The sequence below is a fragment of the Crocodylus siamensis genome, chromosome 3 (assembly GCF_052110815.1).
Source record: "Crocodylus siamensis isolate JL-2025a chromosome 3, ASM5211081v1, whole genome shotgun sequence".
NCBI lineage: Eukaryota > Metazoa > Chordata > Crocodylia > Crocodylidae > Crocodylus > Crocodylus siamensis.
Genome location: NC_143397.1, coordinates 190,700,625 through 190,721,600, shown reverse-complemented (window position 1 = coordinate 190,721,600; position 20,976 = coordinate 190,700,625). Strand labels below are relative to the sequence as shown.

Below are 20,976 nucleotides of genomic sequence, written 5' to 3'. Positions count from 1 at the left end.
TTTGAAAGCTGCCAGGATATTGAGCAACCCCTCTGGAACACAGAAGGAGAAGTTTCCCCTTATAGACATTTCCCTTCCCAAGGTACCCCAGATCAGCTTGAGGTGCCCTGAAACTTGGTCAGCTTCCATTGGTGACACCTTGGGGGAACTGCTGTTGAAAACCTACAGGGATATATTGGGCAGCCCCTCAGAGCAGCTAGCACGTCAGGAACATAGAAGCACTTGTATCCACGTAACCATGCCCCCCACATGTCCAAGGCAGCGTGAGTGTAGCAGGACCAAGCCCCAGGAGTAGCTGTGGTACACACTAGTGACCACACAGCTCCTCCTCCACTTCAGCCCATTGGGGTTCCCTCCCTTTTACTCTTGCCTACCAGGCCTTTTATAATATTATTTTATTGCGAAAAGGGAGGCTGCCCATAGGTTCCCATTTTGGGGGCAGCATGTCTGTCTTATACCATGACCCCAATCCTGACTCTCATGCCCTAAGTGCCTCCCTACTCCCGGCCCCATCAGTGCTTCTGGGCACTACTTCCCTTAAGGGCTGTTTGTGGCCTCCTTTCACCCCTGCAGCCAGACCTATGCCTCACAGATGGTACTTCAAGTTTCTGCTGAAAGCTCGCTCATGTCAAGCCTGACAAGGCTCTCCCAAGTTCTCCTGGCCCCTGGCCTTGCCACCCCCACCTCCCTGACCACAGGTTTTGGCCCTCTCAGCTTAAGCCTGCTCTGGCCCTAGCCTTCTGCTTTCCAGGACCCTGGATCTCTCACAGCAGCTGTAGCCTCTCCCAAACCCTCAGGCGCCGACCTCCTGCAATGGGCCCACCTCCCGCCTATTCTCGCCTGCCACGTCTTGATCTCGTTCATAATTAAGAAATGATGTAACCTAGTGGGAAGCTGTCCATTTTTATATGCCCCGATGACAGGGGGCACTATCTGCGGCTCCTTTCCTCCCCTGTACTGCAGCCCAAGCCTCGCAGTTGTTGCTGACGTAATCTTCCTCCGGAACATGGTATTGGGTCCCGGCCCTTGGCTTGCCTTTTTGGGATCCTCAGCGCCTTCTCACTCTCGGGGCCCCTTACTGCCCCCCACACTGTTGGTTCCTTCCTACCCCCACTGTTGGGCTCTTCACCACCCCCTCACCGGGGCTCTTCACTGCCCCCTAGCTCCGGGGCTCTTCACCACCCCCTCAGTTCCAGGGTGGGCCAAGGCCCCCCCTCAGCGAACATCAAAAGAAAGAACTGTGCCTTCTCTGGCACCACTCACTGTGCCCGCTGGGCAACAGGAACCCCCACACTGTTGGGGCACTCCCGTGAGGCCTCCTCACACCCCTACAGCCTCACCCGGTCCTCCGGTATAACAATAACCAAATCATAAGTCAAACGGCTGATAACTAAATCATGAGACAAATGGCTGTGGCAAAACAACAAGGAGCCTCCTGGCTCATAACAGAAACTGCGTGCCATGCTGGCTCTTAGTTCCTACCTCCCATAGGATTCTCTCTTCCCCGCATCATTGCAGTCAGTCAGAGCACTCAGGCTGCAGCCCTCGACCCGGTCTGCTCAGCTCTCCCACAGAGCTCCTGCTCCTGCGGCTGCCAGGAGAGGACTGCCCTCCTGGCCTTCCGCCTGGGCTTAAGAAGGACCAAGCCCCGCACCTTCCTGGCTCTAGGCTTCTCTGGTTACTAAGGCGACCCGCACCTGCACAGTCTTGGGGACAGGCAGTTACGCTTCCCCCTTCCCGCCACCAGAGGTCTCTTCTGAGCCAATTGCACCCTCAGTCGCAGAGCACCTGAGAGCCCTGCGACAAGGGGTTCCCATTCTGTTTTTCTGACCAGCCTGCCCTTCTCTTTGTAGTGGCTTAACCCTGCTGCTTGCAGCTTCTATTCCTGGGCTGCCTACTGCTGCTCTCTCCTTAAAGTAACAGGATGTTTGGCTTCCTGTTACAGTGGGGCAAAGTGGACCTGGGTCAAGTGCAGACAATACAGGTTGGGGCAATAGAACTGTGGCTGCCTAACAACGTAGGTACTTGCCATGCCATAGGAGAAGAGGAATAGTGTATGGTGGGGTGCCTGGAGGACTGACAAGACATTAGTCACAGAAATCCTGGTCTCCACACATAGCATTGGGTTGGTTCAAGGGGGACTAGTTCAAAATAATCCCTGATATTTCAAAAGTGTACCTGCAAAATTGTGGCACATTTAATCCATCTGCAATCAGTTGCACATATAACTTGTGGTTTAGACAGCAGTTACAATGGGGTAAGAGTTCTGTCTGCCATAGTTAACTCATGCTGATCCTAAAGGTAGATAGTAATTCAGACAGCCACCTCTGTGCTTACAAGGCATCATGGGGAAGACCTTTATATCTGCTAACAACATGTTCCCAGGTGATGTAATGTAAGACCAGAACACATTTATGAGCTAAAACAGTTTGCACAGCTGTTGCACCAACTTAATGATTTTTGACTTCAGATCAAAATGTCATCACCATTGCATTTAATCTATGTGAGATTGTGGTACTAGATTTCATAGATTTCATAGACATTAGGGCTGGAAGGGACCTCGAGAGATCGAGTCCAGCCCCCTGCCCAAAGGGCAGGAAGTCAGCTGGGGTCATAGGATCCCAGCAAGATAAGCATCCAATTTACTCTTGAAGGTGTTCAATGTAGGTGCTTGAACCACCTCCGCTGGCAGACTGTTCTAGACCTTGGGGGCTCGGACAGTAAAGAAATTCTTCCTTGTGTCCAGCCTGAAATGGTCTTGCAGGAGTTTGTGACCGTTTGACCTAGTCATCCCTTGGGGCGCTCTGATGAACGAACGTTCCCCCAGATCCTGGTGGTCACCCCTGATAAACTTATAGGTGGCCATCAGATCGCCCCTGAGCCTGCGCTTTTCCAGGCTAAAGAGTCCCATGGCTCTCAGCCTGTCATCGTAAGATCTGTTTTCCTGACCTCTGATCATGCGCGTGGCTCTCCTCTGGACTCTCTCAAGCTTCTCCACATCCTTTTTGAATTGTGGAGCCCAAAACTGAACACAGTACTCCAGCTGTGGCCTCACCAAGGCCGAGTACAAGGGGAGAATGACGTCCCGGGATTTGCTCAAGAAGCATCTATGGATGCAAGCCAGTGTTTTGGTCGCTTTATTAGCCGCAGCATCGCATTGCAGGCTCATGTTCATCTTGTGGTCAATGATGACCCCTAAGTCTCTTTCTTCTGTAGTGCTATCCAACATAGCACTGCCGAGCCTATAAGGATGCTGCAGATTTTTCCTCCCAAGGTGGAGAACCTTGCATTTTTCAGTGTTAAACACCATCAGGTTCTCATCTGCCCATTTGCTGAGCATGTCCAGGTCAGCCTGGATCACCCGCCTGTCTTCTGGCATGGATGCTTTGCCCCAAAGTTTGGTGTCATCAGTGAACTTGGCCAGTCCACTCCTGACTCCAACGTCCACATCGTTAATGAAGATGTTGAACAGTATGGGTCCCAGGACAGAGCCTTGAGGGACCCCACTGGTCACAGGGCACCACGATGAGTGACTGCCATCAATTACAACCCTCTGGGTCCAACCACGGAGCCAATTTCCCAGCCAGCAGATTGTGGTGGAGCCAAGGCCACAACTGGCCAGTATGGCCAAGAGGTGATCATGGGATAGCAGATCAAAAGCTTTTTTTGAAGTCAAGATATATGACATCAATCTCTTCTCCCTGGTCCAGGTGATAGGTCACCTGGTCATAGAAGGAAATGAGATTAGTCAAACAAGACCTACCCGCAACAAACCCGTGCTGGCTGTCCCTTAGGATGTTAGCCTGGGCCAGTCCATCAAGGATGGCCTCCTTAATAAACTTTTCTAAGATCTTCCCCAGGATAGAAGTCAGGCTAATGGCCTGTAGTTAGCCGGATCCACTCTCCTCCCTTTCTTGAAGATCAGCACCACATTGGCCTTCTTCCAGTCTTCGGGCACTACACCAAAGCGCCAGGAGTTTTCAAAGATCCGTGCCAGGGGCTGGGCTATGACGCTCATCAGCTCCTTGAGTACCCTGGGGTGCAGATTGTCAGGGCCAGCTGACTTGAAGGTATCCAGCTTCTCAAGGTGTTCCTTCACGAGGTCAGCATTTATGGATGGTAGGGGATCCCCATCACCCGGATCTCCCTGTCCCATAGCAGGCATGGGCGTCCCATGGGACTGATGAAAGACTGACGCAAAGTACCTATTTAATAGGTTGGCTTTTTCCTGGGCGTCAGTTGTCAGTTGCCCCATCTGGTTTAGCAGGGGTCCAACGCTGCCCTTGCTTTTCCCCCGGCTCCCCACATATCTGAAAAAGGACTTTATGTTGTCCTTGATGCTTGAAGCTAGTTGGAGTTCAGTTACAGCCTTGGCTTTCCTGGTTTGCTCCCTGCAGGACTACTCGCTGTTTGGTAGAGAATAGGATCCGAGCAAAGTTGAACTGATTCAGAATAGTTTTCCGTCTCTCAGAACCCCAAGATTTCAGATGTTTTCCTATTTTGCATCAGGATGAACCTGAGACCTTTCTCAGTTTTTCAGTGAAATATCTAAAATGTGTGCACACAAGGCAGGATAGCCAACAGGCAGTTGATGGTTAGGGCACTCCCCTGTGATATAGGAGTTTAGCTCATCTCCATTCTGCCTGGTTTAGATCAGGGCCTTGCAACTACATCCCAAGTATGTGCCAGAACCACCAGGCTATAGAAACAGTGCATGTTGCTGTGAACATACCTCTGCCTTGTTCTCAGGATCTGCTATTCAAATGTTGCATAAGTAGCATAATTGCTTGTGGGGTTGAAGGAATTTGACTCTATAGACACTCATCTGCAATGGGAGAGTGAAATTCAAGTCTGTGCTCCACATTGGGTAAAACATGTATGATTTGAACTCAGGTCTCCTGTTTCCCAGGTGAGTGCCCTAATAATGAGAATATTGGCTATTTTGGCATGTGGGTATCTGCATTCCATTGTGGACCTTTCTCAGTTAAACTTGTTAACTTAGCCACATGTCAATAAAGAAACTGGCTTTTATAACAGAATTCTAACCAGCTGGAAAAAGCAGAATCCTCAGCAAAAGTGCACTGCTTGTGGAGATCATGCTTTTATGTATGGATATGCAGGTGCATGTGTGGACCTAAGACAGGAAGGATTTCTTCTGATCATTTAGGAAAATAGTGAAGGAAGACATGTCCCCACAAGTGCATGCATGCAGAGGTGCACATTTCCAGCAGGACAAAATAGCAGTGGCACATTTGTGCCGCTGCTACTAGTCCCCAGGCATACCCTTGCACATGCACTCTGGTGCACAGCAAAGGGACCTGGGTAAAATAAGCAGCCTTACCTGGGGTTCTCGGGGACTCCTTGGGCAGCAATGGTGCTGAGCCAGCTGCTCGGAGCCTGGTGGCACACACTGCTGCCATGCGTGCCACGTCACTTTTTTAGCAGTGATTTTCTGGGTTTTTGGGGTTTTGGAGGGGTTTTTTTACTCTGGATCTCAGGTACCTCTTACTTAATTCTTTGTTTTGTTTTCCCTGCTGTTTCCATCTCATGTTTCCTTCTGAACTGTATTTCATCCTCCCTCATCCTTGTTCCTACATGCCTGCTGACCCACTAGTTTTACACACACACACACACACACACACACACACACAAAACCAGTGGGTCAGCAGGCATGTTGGATATATGTATTCAATTAACTGAAACCTAGCTAACTTTTTTCTTGTTTAACTGGCCCCTTTTCCAGTTTTTTTCTCTAGGCTCCACTGCTCTGCTCCTATCCCCAACTTCCCTGCTGCATTTCTAACTTTTCTGGCAGTTGGGCAGAATTTTTTTTATTGCTGTTTATTAAAGGGAAGATACTTTCAAAGGCTCCAAAGACAGTGAGGTGTTTAATTTCCTCTGGCATTCAGTGGCACCACTGGCCCTTTTCCTCCCATTTTGTTACTTGGACTATATCTTCACTTTACAGCTAAGCACGATTGATTGCAAGTCAAGCTCCCCACTTCTCTACGCATGCAAACCTTTTACTCAGGTTTTAAGACAGATTTAAGGCTAGGATTGCTGCTGATGGCAGCACAACCAGTGCCTGTTGTAGGGATGTGCAGAAAACAGATTGCAGCTGTGGCCCAGGCCTGGCATGGCACTGCCTGGCTAGTTTCTGTGGAAGCCCTGCCCGCTCTATCTGGCAACCCTGGCAATGGGTGCATGGTGGATGGGCATGGGTGCCAGATTCAGCAGCAGCAGAGATGCTGGCAGCAGCAGCCAGAAGGAACCACAGCCAAAGGGGCTGTTTCATAGTTTCTAGGGTTGGAAGGGACCTGAGTAGATCATCTAGTCCGACCCCCTGCCATGGCAGGAAAGAGTACTGGGGTCAAACGACCCCAGCAAGATGTTCATCTAACCTCCTCTTAAAGACCCCCAGGGTAGGGGCCAGCACCTCTTCTCTTGAAAGTTGGTTCCAGACCCTAGCCTCCTGATATCTAACCTAAATCTACCTGTGACCATTATTCCTGGCAGTGCTCGGGGGAACAGTGACTCCCCTAATGCCTGCTGATCCCCCCTGACTAGTTTGTAACAGGCCACTAGATCCCCCCTCAGCCTTCTCTTGTGGAGGCTGAACAGGTTCAGGTCCTGTAGCCTCTCCTCATAAGGCCTGCCCTGCTGCCCTCTGATCATACAAGTGGCCTGGACCCTCTCCATGTTGCCCTCTTGAAGTGCAGCACCCAGAACTGGACACAGTACTCCAGCTGCGGCCTGACCAGTGCCGCATAGAGGGGGAGGATCACCTCCTTGGACCTGCTCGAGATGCATCTGTAGATACATGACAAGGTACAGTTGGCCTTCCTGACTGCTTCCCCAGTCCTGAATGCCACCCCACCCCTGCCCTACAAACTACAGCATCTGGCATGGCCAAGAGCTGTACACAGGGAGAGAGAACTGTGCTCTGTGCCAGGTGGTACCTCAACATGTAACGGTAGCAGGACTGGCTGTGTGCACCACAGCCAGGGATGCCCCCCACAACTGTGCTGGGTGGGCCTGAGGGACCTGCCATGGGCCAGATAAAATCACTTGGCAAGCTAGATCCATCCCATGGGATGTATTTTGCCCATCCTTGGGTTAACAGGTGTAGAGACCTTGCATGCCCTGCTGGAGCTCTTACCCTGGTCACTGAGTTTTTGCCTTTATCTTTGGCATCACTGTACTCATTGGGTGTTATTGATGTGTTGTCAGTGTTGAAGTCTTGGGGACTGCAGTGCCAGCAAAAAGCTGAAGCAAAGAAATTCCATCACCAATCTTGTCTGAAAGAGCAATCACAGACCTGGTTCAGTGAGAAGGCTCGGCCAGGTTTATTATCTACAAGGCATGGCTCTAATATGCATGTGATTTGAGAGACAAGGTATTAATGCATGTATGACAAGGCTTGTAATTGAAACTAAAATAACACCTGCTTTTTATCTGGCTTAAAATGAACCATCTATTGTAACTACAGCATTTATTCTTATGGAATAACTTTCACCTGACATTTGTACAGTGAGGCAAATAGTGAGGCATTTAGCCCAGTTTTAGGAAACTGAGAGTCATTTAACCTCGTTTCCTGAGTGAAATCTTTGGTAGAGCCAGAAACAGTATTCAAGTCCTTTATGTTCATCACAAAACCATTTGGCATAGATGCTGAGTTCTCTCAGTACGTTCTAAGCATTATTGCCTCATTCATCATTGCTTCTTTGACATTTAATACATTTATTTTCATAATACCCCACCAAGGTGAGAAATAGGATCAGTACCATTTCTACAGTTGGGAGTAAGCACAGACATATTGAAAGTTTAATGGCTAAGTGTCTAGGTGTCTGAGTGAGATACTCAAGACTGACTTTTAACAAAGCTAAACAGGAAGTGGTGAATATTCACCATTCTTGAGAATCCAGGATCATCATCATCCTAAATATAAGCAGTCAGAAAATGAGCAAGTTGCTCCAGAACAAATCAAGCTAAGTTAAGGGAATGAAAGACCATGAAAAATACCTTTTGCTATGTCTGCAAGATCAGCCTCTGTTAGTATACCTTCAATCTTGCCCTGTACCCTGAATGCTGCTAATGGCTGCCCTTGCAAGTATAAGTTGAGTTGAGTCGAGTCAGCTGAGTGAAAACATCAGTCCAGAGGCTCTTCCACATTCAGTCCTCTTCTCCTCACACTCATCTCTCATACTTGCACTTCAGTCACACATAACCCTACTTTTATAGAAAAGACTGTGATCACATGGTCTGGTACTAGAGCTGTGTTCCACTGCAGAGATGCCCGTCCTTATGGGGAGATGGTCCCATGCCAGTTGGGAGGAGTGAGGATCCCCTGAGTGGCCAAGGAAGAAAAGCTTCAGGGCTGTGAATGGAGAGTCCAAGGGACCCCAGAGTGGAGTCCCTCTTTGAGGGCATTCCTGCAGTGGCCATGGGGCCCTCACTGGTGAGAGCCAAGGCAAGTAGTCTCATTAGCAAAACCTCCAAATGGAGGGGCGGCCTCAGCAGTGACCCCCTGCAGCAAGCAGCACATCTAAGCTGACCCCAGCAGTGCTGCCAGAGCAGCAGGCTGAACCTGACAGCGAGAAGTAGTAAAGCTGTGGCAGGCAGTGTGCTGTGGCAGTCCCCAGAGATGCAAGAGAGGCAGTGAGCCAAGGGGCAGCATGAGGAGGGGCACCCTGAGCCTGCTACAGCATGTTCTGGCAACAATCCCAAGCAGAGGTCAACAGGTCGATGTCTTACCCATGGTACTGAGCATAGACTCTCCTTCCCCACTTCTTCCTGGCCTGGATGGCAAACTCCTGGGTGAGGAAAGTTCTCAAGGAGAGGCTAGCTATCCAAAGACTGAGAGTCTACTGTTTAAAATACTTTCTTACTTGGGGATTTTCTTCTGTGGCTTGTAGTGTCATTCGGTATTTTGGAGATGTTGAATAGTTGAGGTATTTTGTAGTGTTCTCCCAATTAATAAACTCTGATATACTGTCATTGTCCACAATGCTTGGGGGTGGGGGGGAATTGTTCTTTTGGACCCACAGCAAAGGTGACATTTTCCCAACAATAAAAGAACTTTTAACAATTACAAACCTCCATGACAATTAAAAACAAAAGAACTTAATTTCTTGTGTATTCAGAATCCCGGATGTGTCCATCAGCCACCCGACTTCCCCCTAGTCCTACTCATCATCAGGTCAGGCCCACGATGGGGCAGGGCAGAGATAAATGTTGAGGAGAGGCGGCAGGGCAAGGCTCGCTCTGCCTGAGCTGTGGAGTAGCTTTGGGAAGGATGCCGCTGCTGACTCCCCTCAGTTGGCCCTGGAGCAGGCAGAATAAGCAGTCCATACCAATCTGACCATGGTAGGATAAAAAAAATTCCTTCCTGACCCCAAATTTGGCAGTCAGTCTGCCACAGAGTGGAGGGGCAAGACCCCCCCATGCCAGGGACCTCTAGCTTTGCTCCCAGCAGGAGCATGGGCACACCTCATCAAACAAAACCGAGCCCCTTGCGTGTCCTGGCCGGGCCCCCCGTGCTTCCCTGCCCGTCATTTCTGCACCTGGACTCAAGCCGACCACAAGGTGTTTTGGGGGCGCCGGGAGACGAGAGGCGCTGGCAGCACCAGGGCGGGCGGGACTAGCGGGGACGGGAGCAGGCCCCGGGGCTGAGCCCGGGAGCTGCGCGGGAAGCGGAACTGGGGCAGCAGCAGAGCGGGGCAACGCCCCCGACCCTGGCGCTGGTCCCGCTGCGGGCGCCGCCTCCCCTCGCTTTTAGCCTCCGGGAGCCGCCGCCTGCAGCGAGGGTGCTGTGGGACGTGCTCGCAAGCCTGTTCGGGCCGGAGCCGCCGCGGGAGCCGAGCGAGGAGGTGAGTGCCGGGACGCGGCTTGCCCTGGCGGGACCCGCGCGCCTGCCGACCGGCCTGAGGGCTCACCCCGTGGCCCCCCGCAGTGGGAGGGGGTGTTTCCCACCCCCTTGGGGAAAGCCGGGATGTGCCCATGGGTATGTCCAGCTCAAAAACTTTGAGTCTCAAAGTTTGAAGAAGTTGAGCCCTGATCCTCAGCTGAAGAGGAAATAGTGTTACGTTACAGAGAAGGCTTCAAACTTCAGCTGTGTCAAGTCAGGTCTGGGAGAAACAGGACCGCAGGTCTGAAGAGGCAGAGATGTGCCTCACTGCATGCTGGCTGCAGTGACCACCGTGCCGTGGTCAACCTCTGTGAAACTGGACCCCAAGTCAGAAGCTAGTGCTAGTATCCTAATGAAGAAAGGGATTTAGGTCACTGTAAGGAAATGGCTTGGGGATAAAGTGTAAAGGTGCATGCTTCTCATGACTGTGTGCTACCTCTCGGCAGGTAAAGAGATGATCAGTATTTCCCTGCATCTGCAGTTTTGGTGGTTTAAGCGCAGTTATATCTTCACAACAGTGTTCACAAAGACCAAAGCAAATTCACACTTTTTAACCTGGATGCGCTTCTTGATTTAAAAAGGAGAAACCTATTCAATACAGAAGTCTCACCTTCAAGGAACTGTTTTGTGTCAACTTAATTTCATTTTTGAGGGGGGGTAGAGGAAAGAGAAGATGTTCTGATCTATGAGCTGCAGAGTTGCAATTTAGAATTGCTCTAAATCCCAAGAATGCTGATCTTCTGTCCTTTTAAGAAAGGAGAGGAAACCCCCCCTCCCATATGATAGCACAAATGTAACTATAGATAAATATCCTCTCAGATGTCTTCCATAAGCAAAATAGCATGGTGATCCATACAAAAGTACGCTTGGGAGGGATTGAGCAAACAGGACAGTTGTGAGTGCCTGCATGTTTGTTCTTGTTACTTCCTGGTAGCAGATAGTGCTCTGTATATTCATATGTGTGGGGAGCAATCGCAGTACTAATGCAGATACAAAAAGTTGTGGTCTACTTGTCTGTTTATTTGCCATGGAAGTTGACTTTTTCCAGTTGTAAACTGTTAAAATTTCTGTTTTGCTCTAACCCTTGTTTACCCTCCATTAGCAGCAGTTCCCCTACTTGTAGAAATGTACTGCAACTTGGATTTCCTCATTGTGCCTCTGCAAGGAAGAGAACTGTTTTCAGAGACCTGTGCCTCAAGAATCTGACTTGGGATATGTCTCTGGAACCCAGGGGAAACCCTGGGTTTTCCTCTCTGTTGAAGTAAGTTCTGAATTGGGGCATGGCAGTGCAGTATGCACGCCCAAAGAATTCCCTGGGGAACCCAGGCAGGTGCTTCTAAAGCATAGGGACCCCTGCCATGCGTGCCCCAGGAATAGGAATTCCCAGAGCATGCAGAATCAGCCCCAGGAGCACTGGCAACTCTGGGCTACCTGCACTTTCCTACCATAAAGCAAACAGACATCAACTATAAATGTATATGTATATTGTGGCCACAAATTTGGGGCATTTATGGCATGACAAGGGACATGGAAGTCTGCTTGGACTTTGTGCCACCATAAAGACTTTTATGGCAGCTTAGAGACAACAGCTGTTTCCAGCTTCTGACTGCACAGCACAGTGATCTAAGCACCATGCCACAGATGAATAGTATTCAGCCCTTCTACAATGCTCCTGTTTTGGCTGCCCCTAAGCAGCCAAAAGATTGAAAGATGTGAGGTCAAGAGACGGAGAACAACATAGAGGGCACATCTATATGTCACCGTATGACTACATTACTATGGCACCATGCTTTAGTACTTTATTTTGGAAGTACTAAAACATGGCAAAGTATGGGCAGTTACTGCGCCATGTGCACAACGCGCAGTTAGACTTTGCTACTATGGCAGCGTAGCTGGCGATTACGTATAGACTTGCGTGATTGCAATGTTGCTGTAGCATGCCATACAGTACGTTGCTGTAGGGTGACATGTAGACGCACCCAGAGTGTATGTAACCCAGTGAGATGCCTTTTTCCTTAGACAAGAGCCAACATTTAGTCATTAGATTGGAACCTTGCTCCCAGTGAAACAAAGTTACCATCACTCCTTTTTCTCCATTGACTATTAAATATAAGGACCAGTGATTTCAGCTTCCCAAAGAAGCATTTGGGGAAGATTTGGGTAATTCTTGATTGTAATGTGGTGGTTAGAGAACGATGGCAGGAAGTCAGAGATGTAGTTTGTCACTGTGAGTGCAGCGGGCCCAGATTCTGGGTCTCAAGCTTCCTGAGCGTTCCTTAACAACTTGGCAATTGAAGCTAAAACTTAACAGGATTTTTGTTCTTTTCAACTCTTCCTGTTTTTCCTGGTCATATGTTGAGCTATGCATATACCTGGCCAGTGTGTAGCCCTACTGTGCATGCTCAATCTATGTGCACACTAGTGCATGCATAGCAGAGAGGCAGGACCAAAATCACCTGGGCATGAAGCTAAAAAATTGCCATTTAAATGCCTAAAGGGCAGTAGAAAACTAAGAACTGGCATTTTCTGAGGGGTGCCTTGACTCTTAAAAAAGGCAACTGTTAAAAGCCACAGTGCTAGGTTATTGGAGTAAAGAGCAAATAATCCTGCCAATGCGTGTAAGCTTTGTGTTTTTTTCCACTTGAACCTAAGGGCACTAAAGTGGTGTTATTTTAGAAAGGTTGCCCTGCACTGCAGCAGAATATCTGACTGCATGGCTGCTAATGGGTTCCCAGAAAAAGAAAATCAGTGCTGAAAACTAAAATGAGTGTCCAAATGTACTTTTTATTATTTTGACTACTGTGCATCAGCTTGACCTTTTTTGTCATCTTCCAGGTGAAAAAAGAAGTAGGAGATGTTAGCATCCTAATCAATAATGCTGGTATTGTAACTGGAAATAAGTTTCTTGATTGTCCAGATTCCCTTGTGGAGAAAAGCATGGAGGTGAACACTATGGCACACTTCTGGGTAATTTTTTTTTCTTTTATGGATCATCTGACATACTCCCTTGGGTACTAGTGTCTGCAGTGATTTGTGTGTGGGGGGAGTAAGGGTCATTTTTGTGTTGTTGATTTGGGCTATAATTTCTCATTCAGGAATGGTATAGAATCATAGAAAATTGGGGCTGGAAAGGACCTCAGGAGGTCATCTAGTGCCCCCTGCTTTAAAACCGGACCATTCCCAATTAGATAATCCCAGTCAAGGTTTTGTCTAGCTGGGTCTTAACCTCCAAGGATGAAAAATCCACAACATCTCTTGGTAACCTGTTCCAGTGCTTTACTACCCTCCTCATGCGAGGTTTTCCTAATATCTAACCTAAACTTCCCTATCTGCAACTTCAGATCGTTACTCCTTGATCTGTCACCACTGAGAACAGTCTCACTCCATCCACTTTGGAACCTCCCTTCAGGTAGTTGAAGGCTGCTATTTAATCCTGCCTTAGTTTTCTCTTCTCCAGACCAAATGAGCCCAGTTCCCTCAGCCTCTCCTCAGAAGATATGAGCCCCAGCCCTCTAACCATTTTCATTGCCTTCTGCTGGACTCTCTTCAATTTGTCCACATCCTTTCTGTAGTGGGACGTCCAAAACTGGATACAATACTCCAGATGTGGTGTCACCAGTGCAAAATAGAAGGGAAGAATCACTTCTCTCAGTCAGCTGGCAATGCTCCTACTAATGCAGCCCAGTGTGTGCCATTAGCCTTCTTTGCAACAAAGACACACTGTTGGCTTCTGTTCAGCTTACTGTCCACTGTAACCTCCAGGTCTTTTTCTGCAAAGCTGCTGCTTAGCCAATCAGTCTCCAGCCTGTAGCGGTGCATGGGATTGTTCTGTGCTATGTACAGGATTTTGCACTTCTCTTTACTGAAACTTATGGGATTTTGATAATGATTTGCTGCAGTTCTCAGGCCACATATACTCATATTGGTGGCAAACCTGTGAGCCACTGATGTAGAAGAGGGTGGGGAAAATGGCATATATTGGATAGAGTCCATCAGAAGGCAACAAAAATGGTTTAAGGGCTGGGGCATGTGAATCTTATGAGGAGAGGCTGAGGTACCTGGGCTTATTTAGTCTGGAGAAGAGAAGACTAAGAGTGGATTTAATAGAAGCATTTAACTAAAGGGGGTATCCAAAGAGGATGGAGCTAGACTGTATTCAGTGGCTGATGACAGCACAAGGAGCAATGATCTCAAGTTGAAGCAAGGGAAGTTTAGGTTAGACATTAGGAAGAATTTTCTCACTAGAAGGAAAAGGTTACCCAGAGAGGTTGTGGAATCTCCATCCTCGGAGGTTTTTAAGACCCAGCTAGACAAAACTTTGGTTAGGGTGATCTAGTTGGGGATTGTCTTGATCTGAGCAGGGGGCTGAACTAGATGACCTCCTGAGGTCCCTTCCAAACTTCATTTTCTATGATTCTGTATGGAGACTAAAAGAATGGCACCAGCCCCTAGCACATACATGAAGCTTTGCTTAAAGAAGGAATATATGCAGTCTTCCAGGGTAGGTGTCTTGGTATTCAGAAACACTGCTGGAATAGCTCTTACCAGCTTTGTTTCCCAAGTCTTGGAGGGGAAGATGGGTAGGACAAAAACTGGTGGATTAATTTATCAGAAAAGTGCTGTTGGCTGCTGTGAAAGAGAGAAGTAGTCCTGCTCGGATTAACTGAAGAAGCTCCAGTCAGAAACGAGAGGTAGCTTTTCATACATTCCCATTAAAATAAATGGGATGTTAGATAACTACATAGGGTGTTACCACCTAAACCCCTCAGTGCATGTGGACCCAGGTAATAGAATGTTATCTCATGTCCTAAATGTCCAACCAGTGTATGTTGGCATGCTCAACTGTGACAAAGTATGCAACATTTGGTCTCATGACTCAGTATTGTATACAATGGGCTGAAGAGGGCTTATTAAAATATGCTGCTCTTTTTCAGTTTGCTGGAAAAGCATGGAAGTGGCACAGTCCACAAGCAGTGGAGGGAAGGGTTAGAAGTTCAGGTTTCCTATTCCTGACTGCTATTTTAAGATCAGAAAATGGCGATGGTTTCATTTCACGTTGGCAACCCACTTGGAAAAATGTTGCTGTGCTGAGCATTTAAGCACAGAGAACCTGCAGCTTCACAGAATATTCTTGCTTCATAAACTGCTGCCTGGCTGGCAGCAAACTAGTTCCTACCTTCCCAGTAACTGATAACATAAAGAAGCAAGAATACTGATGACCTCCCCTTTGGAACCTGCAGTTGCTCAACAAAGCAGGAATACTTTTCTCTGGAATGAGGCCAAGTGCATGACTGTGGTCTGTTGTAAGCAGAATATTCCTGGCAGGATTCCTTCCAACATGGCACACACGCTCTCATTTAAACTAATAAATGGCACTGTGGAATATTTTTAGGAGATGGTCAGTGACTAATCATGGGGGGGAGGGTTTCCCCATGTTTCGTAGACTTACAAAGCCTTCCTTCCAGCTATGATTGCTTCTAACCATGGTCACTTGGTTAGTATTGCAAATTCAACAGGACTACATGGCACCAGTGGGCTAGCAGGTTAGTATGTTTTTAAAGAAGTGTTTCATGGAAATAAAGGTAACTGTTTAACCAAAAACAATCTTCATCCTATAGCTCTTAGGCCAAGATTTTCAAAAAAAAGAGTATTTAGCCCTTTTTAAAATTAAGTTATTGAGGTTCATTGGGGCAGCAGAGGTGGGTCTCCAGTGTCCAATTTCACCTCCTTGTGCCAAAGTTAGATGGCCATACCTCTGGCCACATTTAGCCCCCATGTAGCTCCTGGTACTCAGTGGATAAGCCTTGAGGCTGTGCTGGAAGTGAAAACCCACCCCTCTATCCTAGGATTGATCCCAGGTCCTTCCAGTCTATACCTTCCAGTTTTCTTGCCAACTGACCTATGTGGTGGCTCCAAAATTGTTTATTTTAGGTGTCTAAAATAAGTGTCTGACTCCAAAAACCCATGAATGCCTCATAACCCTCATCCTTTGTCTCTGGTATTGCTGAAAATTAGGTCATTCGTATAAATGCCTAAAGGAATTGAAATTTAATGTGGCGTCTTTTATACTGAAAGTTCTGATAGCTAGGGCAAACTTGACTGCAGAAATTTCCCAGGGATTGAGACTTGGTGAACACACTCAGTGCCACAACCATGTCTAGTAAATACTTCATGGAATCAAAGAACAAAATCTTCAACAAGCTACTGGCTTTTCTGTTATACAGAGATTTTTGTAGTATCAAAAATGTTTCAGAATAACACTTATTGCTTGGTTCTGGTCTTGTATTTCAGGAGTGCACAGTAGCTTGAGATATGAGGGCATAAGAATGGTATGGAGATTTCTAGAAATACCTGATGCTAACCAAGCAGATTGAGGGATTTTTCACAGGAAGCTAAACAGTGAAACTAGACTACATAAATTGCCTACAAATTGTAAAGACTGGCAGATGTAGGAGAGGTGTAAGTAGGAAAATTAACAGTGTGAAACCATACTATATGCAGTCTTAAAATTGAATAGACATTGAAGTTTGCAGGAAAATTAGAAAGCAGTAAGTGGATTGAGTCAAAGGAAGAGCAGTGTGGAGCTGAAAAGAAAGTATTTAAAGCTACTACAGGCATAGCGAAGAGGTGTAGAAGTGATGAGATCAAGAAGGCATTGAGGCTAGCAGACAGAGGATTGATGTTGGTGACAGGAAGCAGTAGGAGAGGAGAGAAGCTGGCAATGGTTATGGAAAGGTAGTGGATTGCCAGTGCTGGAGAAAGGAATGGGAGGAGATGAATTGGGAGGAATTCTCTCCCAAATCTGGGAGTGCTGTATCAGAGAAGAAGCAAGTCCTGGGAGGCACAGCTATATGTGTGAGCATGAACAAAGGGGTCAGAAATGCATTTTGACTACCAGTGACTGTAATGAAGTCTTGGAATGCAGAGGGAAGAAGAGGGGGCACCAGAGAGTTGAAGATGAAGATCTACCAATTGAGGTGGAGGCAGTGATACACTCAGTGAAGTTGATAGGAAAATGGAGGGTGTAACTGGGAAATTCCAAATGGGAGGGAGAAATGAAGGGTGCCAAAGATGGCTTTACCTGGGCTGTCTAATAGTTCCTGTGCTGTGGTGAACTGTTTGTTACTGCTGGAAGTAGGTATCTTGGAATTATCTGAATTTCTTATCCTCTTGCTGCTGCTGCAGGCTACATTTAAGGCTTTCTGTATGTGAATCACTCCTATTAGAGCATCAGATTCTCTGTCAAAAGGAAGGAAGTCTGACAAGTTTTTGTTTTGTATGTTCAGTAGTAAGATAGTGGGAAAGGATAGTACCACCTAATTATGTTGGTACCAAATATTCCTTTTCCAAAGAAAATGTCTAAACAATAATTGTGGTGTCTCTCTTCATTTGCTTCCCAGATTATGCTGCAAGTAAATTTCCTGTGGGCAGTGGGCTTTGCAGAATCCATTGATGTAGAGATGCGTGGCCTGAAGAAACCTGGCATTAAAACAACCATTGTGTGTCCATATTTCATCAATACAGGCATGTTTGATGGCATTAAAACCAAGTGAGTAAAGTTTAGGGGGACTTTTCTGGTATAATTTCTATTTGCATGTGCACACAAACTGGTCTCTGTCTTATTTGTATTTTTATCCGTATATTTCTTCTTTAACTTGAAAATGAAGAAAAAATAGTAAAAAGCAAGGAAAAAAACTTTGAACTTGAAGCAACATAAAAAGAAGTTGCTACAATTGAGTATCTTGGAATTTAGAACAAGGTACAGAGGGAAAGTGTTTTTTGTCTCTTAACCTGTTTTGGTTTTTTGTGGTGGTTGTCATATGTTGGGGTTCTTTTTTTTCTCCCTCTGCCCCCTCCCCCCCCTGCAGGTCTCCACGTATACTTCCTATCCTAGACCCAGAGTATACTGCAGAAACTATTGTCCAAACTATTCTACAGGAACAACTATATTTAGTGATTCCCCGAAGTCTGTATGTTATAACAGCTCTGACAAAGTAAGGGTTAGAATTTCCCATGTCTCTTTCTAAATCAAGCTATGTACTAATTCCTGGAGGTTTTAGGCCACTTCTTTCCTTGGCAAACTGTTACTACAGAAAGGTTATTGAACAGGATAATCCTGGGTAACTTGTACAAAGCACTCAGTAATAGAAAGGTATTCCCTGGGTATCTAAATCCTTTTAAGGAGAAACTCTTTAAGCTGAGCAAATTGTATAGGACCTTCTATTTTGATTTTACAGAAGACTGCCTTAGTAATACTACTGTGTACTCAGGCAGGTCTTTGGGAACTGGTGAATGGGTTGGGTGCACAAGCATGGATTTGGAGCATGAAATTCAGGATTCTGTCTCAGATTTTCAGGCAAGGCTTTCGAAGAGCTGAGAGAACTATGACAGGATATGTCAGGTGAAGCAACATAAGCTTTAATGGGTAGTAAGTTACCAGGTAGAGTCTGAGTATGTCAAGGAATGTGACCCACTGGAGACTGGGGTTCCCAAAGTGCAAACCTGGGTCTGACAGACTAGCTTTTATAGTACCAGAGACCACCTTCTCTGTCTCCAGTACTTTGGTAAATTGGAAATACGTGTTACCTCATGCAGATACTGTTCAGACTCTTATTTTTCCAGAATTCTTAAAACCATGAGGCACTTTTACTTCTCATGGGGTTAGTCAGGTGAGTGGTCCTTGTGAGTTGTAAGACTTTATACAAATACCTTGCTGTTTGCTTTTTCCTTTAATTTCCCTCAGGATTCTGCCTAAAAAAACAGTATTTCTCTTGCAAGACTACTTTGGAGCCTATCAGTCCATGGATTACTTCCACGGTCGGCTGAAAAAGGACTGAGGACCAAATGACGATGTCAGACACGAGCAGCAATAAGCTAATGTGGACCAGTTTTAGAGAGACAAATGGTTGGCTGCTTCAGCAGCCAAGAACTTAAGGTGCCTTGTGCTTCCTGTTTGTATCCATTCTGATTGACAGCTTTCAGCCTAAGCTGGTTCTCCACTAAGAACGGCACAATGCCTGTAAAGGTTTTCTTTAACCCAATCAGGTGTTCTTTCAATATCTGTCTTAAAAGCTATACATTAAGAAATTTAATTGTTCATCATGAACAAATCATACCTAGAATCTTGTGGGTAGACCTAACTGGGAAACCTGTGGTATAATGGAGCTGGGAGCTGAACAGACCCTCTTCTGTATAGATCTATCTTGTAGAGGTGCCATGTGAGGAAACTTGCTTCATCATTGCTTTGCCTGATCAGTGAGTAACTAAGGTGGTTAGTTTCCTGGACTGGCTGGCATCTTTTTACACTCTAAGCATCAAAGTATTTATGAATATGAATGATGGTAATGTACTCTGAATGTGGTAACTTTTACAGAAGTACACTGAGAACAAATGTGTGTACACTTCCTTGTGTGATTTATAAATGTTTTAATTTTTATGTAAAAGTTCCACCGTTTTACTAGGACTGAAGCATTATGAACATAATTTAAAGTTTTAGTTGCATGTAAAAGGCTGTATTTCTTATTGCTCTTAAAATAAGTTGTGTATAGACTCATACTGAATAAGAGTGACAGTATGGAGTTACCTCCAGTCTTGAGCTTTTCTTTTAAAAATATAACTCAAAAAGGGGTGGTAATAGAGAATTTAATTATGGTGGAATTAATTGATAAATCTTCCAGTATGTGGGAATCTTAATTCATTATGGTCAACCAGACTCTCTTGCTCTTCTGACTTACTTCTTTTTATACTAATTACATTATAAGGAGTCTTTACCATTTTTCTTTAATTATATAAAAGTATCAAAATGAAGGATGGCCTCCTTTAAAATGTGTAGCAGTGCCCTTCTAGAGAAAGAATTGAAAACTTTGTTCCAAAAATGATTGACCCATTAGATAAATAAAAAAAGAATATTACAGCTTTAACATGTGCTATTTATAACATGTTTTAGTAATCTCATTGCATGTTACTGTGCTTGGTTGGAAGCTATAACATATGGGGACTATGAATAAACACAATATAATTTTGCTGTGTAAAATCAGATTCTGTACTTTGACTTTATATGGTTAGTAGGAGTTAACACAGCTCTATGCAACCTTTTAGCAACATTGATTATGGAAGAATGAGGAGAAAGGAAACAAAAGTATCAGACCTCTTTTATAGTTTCCTAGTAGGTAGGGTCAGAAGGGACCTGAGCAGATCATCAAGTCCGACCTCCTGCCATGGCAGGAAAAAGTACTGGGGTCAAACGACCCCAGCAAGGTGTTCATCTAGCCTTGTCTTAAAGACCCTCAGGGTAGGAGCCAGCACCACTTTGCTTGGAAGTTGGTTCCAGATCCTAGCCACCCTGACCATGAAGTAGCGCCTCCTAATGTCTAGTCTTAATCTTTCATAGACATTAGGGCTGGAAGGGACCTCAGAAGATCATCGAGTCCAGCCCCCTGCCCAAAGGGCAGGAAGTCACTTGGGGTCATAGGAGCAGCCCTAGATTTCAGGAGGGCGGACTTCAATGGGCTAAGGAGAATAGTCAGGGAAGCACTGAGGTCCCAGAGGGGAGGGGAGCCTGGTGTCCAAGGAGAGTGGTCGCTCCTTAAAGAGACAATCCTCCAAGCCCAAAGGGAGGTAATCCCAATGATGATCAAAGGGAGCAGGAGGGCACGCAAGCCCCCATGGCTCACCAAAAGCATCCAGGAATGTCTCCTAGCTAAAAGAGAGGCATATACCCAATGGAAAGGAGGGGACATCACCAGGGATGACTATACTGCAGTTGCTAGGGGGTGTAGGGGGGCAGTCAGGAAGGCCAAGCAGAGATGGAACTGGGACTAGCTTCCTGGATTAAGGACAATAAGAAGTCCTTCTTTAAATACGTAGGGGGTAAAAAGAAGGTTCCAGGTAATGTGGGGCCGCTGCAGAACACGTTAGTAAATTTTGGTCGTCACACAAGACAAAGCCAACATGTTTAACGATTTCTTTGCCTCCATCTTCCTAAGCAGAGACCAGAACAGCCGTGCCCCCACTGGGCCCCCTTCATGCCCCAGGGGAGGCGCACCTAGGCCAAGGGTTAGTGAGGAACT

General features: G+C 46.4%; 1 protein-coding gene across 2 annotated transcripts; it reads left to right on the top strand.

The window, feature by feature from the left end:
- The first annotated feature begins 9,659 nt into the window (after positions 1–9,659).
- LOC149869262 (epidermal retinol dehydrogenase 2-like) lies at positions 9,660–19,943 on the top strand. Of its 2 annotated transcripts, none has more exons than XM_090040012.1 (6): positions 9,660–9,869; positions 11,013–11,168; positions 12,743–12,874; positions 17,308–17,456; positions 17,776–17,901; positions 18,651–19,943. In XM_090040012.1, exons 3-6 carry the CDS (start codon positions 12,845–12,847, stop codon positions 18,742–18,744), a joined length of 399 nt encoding a protein of 132 aa, XP_089896138.1. In that variant the 5' UTR covers positions 9,660–9,869; positions 11,013–11,168; positions 12,743–12,844; the 3' UTR covers positions 18,745–19,943. The 2 variants fall into 2 exon arrangements, with proteins under 2 accessions (XP_089896138.1, XP_089896137.1); XM_090040011.1 differs by having other exon boundaries at positions 11,010–11,168.
- Positions 19,944–20,976: the final 1,033 nt, after the last annotated feature.

Bases quoted from the DNA above. Each gene is read 5' to 3' on its own strand.
- LOC149869262 (XM_090040012.1), top strand. From the start codon at position 12,845: ATGGAGGTGAACACTATGGCACACTTCTGG. The intron at 12,875-17,307 runs GTAATTTTTTTT...TTTGCTTCCCAG, and splicing joins ACACTATGGCACACTTCTGG to ATTATGCTGCAAGTAAATTT. The intron at 17,457-17,775 runs GTGAGTAAAGTT...CCCCCCCTGCAG, and splicing joins TTTGATGGCATTAAAACCAA to GTCTCCACGTATACTTCCTA.